Raw genomic sequence first — 3,558 nt, forward strand, 5'->3', positions numbered from 1 at the left:
GGGGGGTGATGTCTTGCTTTCTGTCTCTCTCTTTCTGGCAAGTGCACGCGCTCTATAGCAAAAACCTCTCCAAAAAACAAAGTTGGGAAGTTCCTGGTTTATGCTAGAGACCTGCGTGAATATGCCAGGCATACATGTGCCCAGGATCCGGGGCTGGCTGAGGTTGGGGATGGACTGCAGCATCAAGACCCAGTCATGGGTACTGTATATCTGTCTCTCTCCCTTGTTCATGGAAGAAATAAACTTCACCAAAAAATAAGTTGGGAAAACATAGTCCAGCATTTTATTTAAATATACTCTCATATCTTTTTTTTGAGAATTATTTTTTACTTATTTTTTTAAGAATTATTTAATTTAACTTAATTTTTTAAAAAGAATTATTTTATTTAATTTTATTTATTTTAATTTGACCGGAGAAGGACAGCATGGGGGGGTGGAGAGGTAGAAAGTAAGCCACCAGGTCTGGGACTTGAACTACAGTGGCCGTGTGGGAGTCCAGTGCCCCCCCATCACCACGTCACCTATTGGCCCCTATTTCATTTTATTCATTCATTAATTTATTTCATTTTTATTTGACCAGAGAGAGACAGAGCATGCGTGCACATGTGCTCGTGTGTGCAAGAGAGAGAGAAAGTGAGAGAGCAAGCCGCCAGGTCCAGGACTTGCTGGCCCCAGGAATTATTTATTTAATTCCATTTTGCTATTATTATTATTATTATTTTTAAGATTTATTTATTTTGGGGCCAGCAGGTGGCATGGTGGTTAATGGTGCTGGACTCCCACATGACTTGCTTTCTCATCCCCCCTCCCTACTCTGTCCCTCTCTGGACAAATTAAAAATAAATAAATAAGGTTGAATAAAATAATTTAAAAAAGAAAATCATGCCTGGTGCATGTGTATGCATGCCCAAAAATCCCAGGAGAAGAATGGAGAAGGGACTGCAGCATGGCTACCCCAAAGAGGGGTAAGTTCTCACTCTCTCTCTCTCTCTCTCTCTCTCTCTCTGGGGAGCACATGTGCCCTATGTGTAAAATGTTAAAAAACAAACGAGAGAGGGGACCAGCAAGTGGCACGGTGGTTGGGGAACTATACTCTCATGTGGTCGAGCATATTCGAGTCCTGAACTTCGCAGCTTGCTTTCTCACTTTCTCTCTGTCTCTCTCTGGTGAGCACATGTGCCCTGTAGCAAGTTTATTTATTTATTTTGATAGAGAAATTTTTGCTACAGGGCACGTGTACTTGTTGGAGAAACAGAGACAGAGAGGTAGAAAGCGAGAAATCACCCCCCTAGGGGTGATGGCTATACTGCAATCCTCCTTTCCTTCATTCTCCTCTTGGGAGACTGGCATGCACACACACAAATGCCTGGCCTGAGTTTTAAGCTGCTGGGTCTGGGACTTGAACCACGATCCACTACATAGGAGCCCAGCCATGTAACCATTACGCCATCTGCTGGTCCCACTCTGTAGCAAATTTTAAAAATAATGACGATGATAAATAAAATAGACAAATAATCCTAAAAAGAAAAAGAAGCAATTTTGGTGCAAAAAAAGTTTTGAAATCCACACACAGTCTTTTCATAACACACATTTTCCACGAACTTTTTGAAGAACCTCTCATACACATGTGGATGTGCTGATAGCACATGGTGTCATAAACAACAAAACAAAACAAAACATGAAGTAATTACAAAAGCATGAACTATGGAGTTAAACTAGGGCTTAAAATTCATCATTGCCAGGTCACTGGTGGCATGGTGGTTAATGAGGTTGGATCTCACATGGTCAACAGTGCGCTTTGAGCCCTAGACCCAGTGGCTTAAGAAACATGTGAAGTATATGTTTGTGCAGCAACAAAATCCCAAAAAGAGGAAGAAATGGAGAGAAAGGGATTGTGGCAAGACCTTTCCCATAGGGGGTGCTTTCTCACTTTCCCTCTCTCTGTGTCTCTCCCATAATTGCACATGCCCTCAATAAATAAATAAGTATCTTATAAAAAATTAATTATTGGGACCAGCAGTTAGCGTAATGGCTATGTCGCTGGACACCCACGTAGTCGACCGCGGTTTGCGTCCCAGGCCCGGTGGTTTAAAATTCATGCCGGGCACGCGTGTGTGCGTGCCCAAGATCCCGAGAGGAGAACGGAGGAGAAGGGATTGTGGCATGGCCATCCCCCCTGGGGGGTGATTTCTCGCTTTCTGTCTCTCTCTGTTTGGTTGAGCGCATGCACCCTATAGCAAAAACCTCTCAAAAAAATTAATTATTGCTACACCACTGACTTAAACTTTGGCTAAAATATGTCCCATGGTATCTGAGGAGCTCCTTAAGAGCAGCAGTCATCTTATTTGTGCTTTTTGACCCCCAGTCTCCGGACTGGTTCACCTGGCTTGCGTTCCCAGGGGCAGAACGCCCAAGGACCATTTCCTGCTTAATTTTCAACAAAATTAACAATGCCAGAACAGCTTAAGAACTCACCAGCAAAAGGAAACAGTCTGTGCCACATGGTTCTGGTTCAATCTTGATTTCTTTGTTCTTGCGTTTATATACATTAGGGGTGGCATGGAAAGCTGGAAAACAAAGGCTCTCCTGTTTCCAATGGTCTATCTACTTGATAGGATGGGGAGGAAATGGAACTAGAGAGCTACTGCAGGAGTCAGGGTTCAATATAAACAGCCACCCCCAAGGTGCACAGAATGTAGTCATTTCTGATACTAACACGACCCTTTCAAAGCTAGGAGGTACTGAGGGACAATTACATTGCTGAACTGACCCTCTGTGAAGCCACATGGGCTCAGTAGCCAGGAACTCTGCATGCTCAACTAGACCGTGGGGAAGGTGATATCCCTTGGGGATACAAGGGAGGAGGGCATTTCAAACAGAATAGCCCCACTCACGGTGAAGGAAGCAGTCGTATTTAAAGCAGCGCCGGCAGAAAAGTGTGTGGAAGGAGTGCAGAGATTGCTCCCGCTGCACAGACTTGGCATTGGGGCCATCGATGTTGGGTGTGCACTGAGGGGGAAGTGCATTGGGGTCTGACATCTCTGTTAGCTCTCGATACCTATTTAAGAAAAGAGAGAGAAGAGTTTCTCCAAGGGTATGTCTGCACCAAGAAAATGCATACTGGGTACCTGGGAACCGACAGTCACCGGGTGTGGGTGTGGTCTGCCAAAGGAGGATGGGGGTTTCTGGGCCTGGCTGATAAGGGAATGGTGTACGGCTAAGTGGATCTGTAATCCACTGTCATTGTGCTGGGCTGGGCACAGTCTGAAAGTCAGAGGAGAGAAGCACTGGGGAAGCGTGGTGCTGGAATTACTCCCCAGAAAAATGAGAGTCAAGTTCTCTGCCCAGGCTTTCTCAAAAGCCACCACACGACTATGCTTAATATGACAAGGGGCATTCTAAGGTAAATGAGTGAACAAACAAGAAATAATCAGAAGCACAGGCAGATCTTAGCACCCTCACCATAAACAAGGCTTTTTATGGGCCAGAAAACAGGCTTGAATAAAAGTTTTGTCCAAGCACTCTGGATACAGCCTGAGTGGACGGCTTTCCCTCCCT

At 44.7% G+C, this 3,558-nt stretch overlaps 1 protein-coding gene across 1 annotated transcript in view; it reads right to left on the reverse strand.

The window, feature by feature from the left end:
- EZH1 (enhancer of zeste 1 polycomb repressive complex 2 subunit) overlaps positions 1 to 3,558 on the reverse strand; it is a gene marked incomplete in the record, with an annotated part of 36,468 nt that overhangs the window by 16,798 nt on the left and 16,112 nt on the right. The window contains 2 exon segments of the mRNA XM_027774789.1: positions 2,476 to 2,567; positions 2,895 to 3,058. Of these exon segments, the coding sequence (XP_027630590.1) occupies positions 2,476 to 2,567; positions 2,895 to 3,058 (256 nt within the window).

This window comes from Tupaia chinensis, unplaced genomic scaffold (genome assembly GCF_000334495.1).
Source record: "Tupaia chinensis unplaced genomic scaffold, TupChi_1.0 Scaffold000477_2, whole genome shotgun sequence".
NCBI lineage: Eukaryota > Metazoa > Chordata > Mammalia > Scandentia > Tupaiidae > Tupaia > Tupaia belangeri.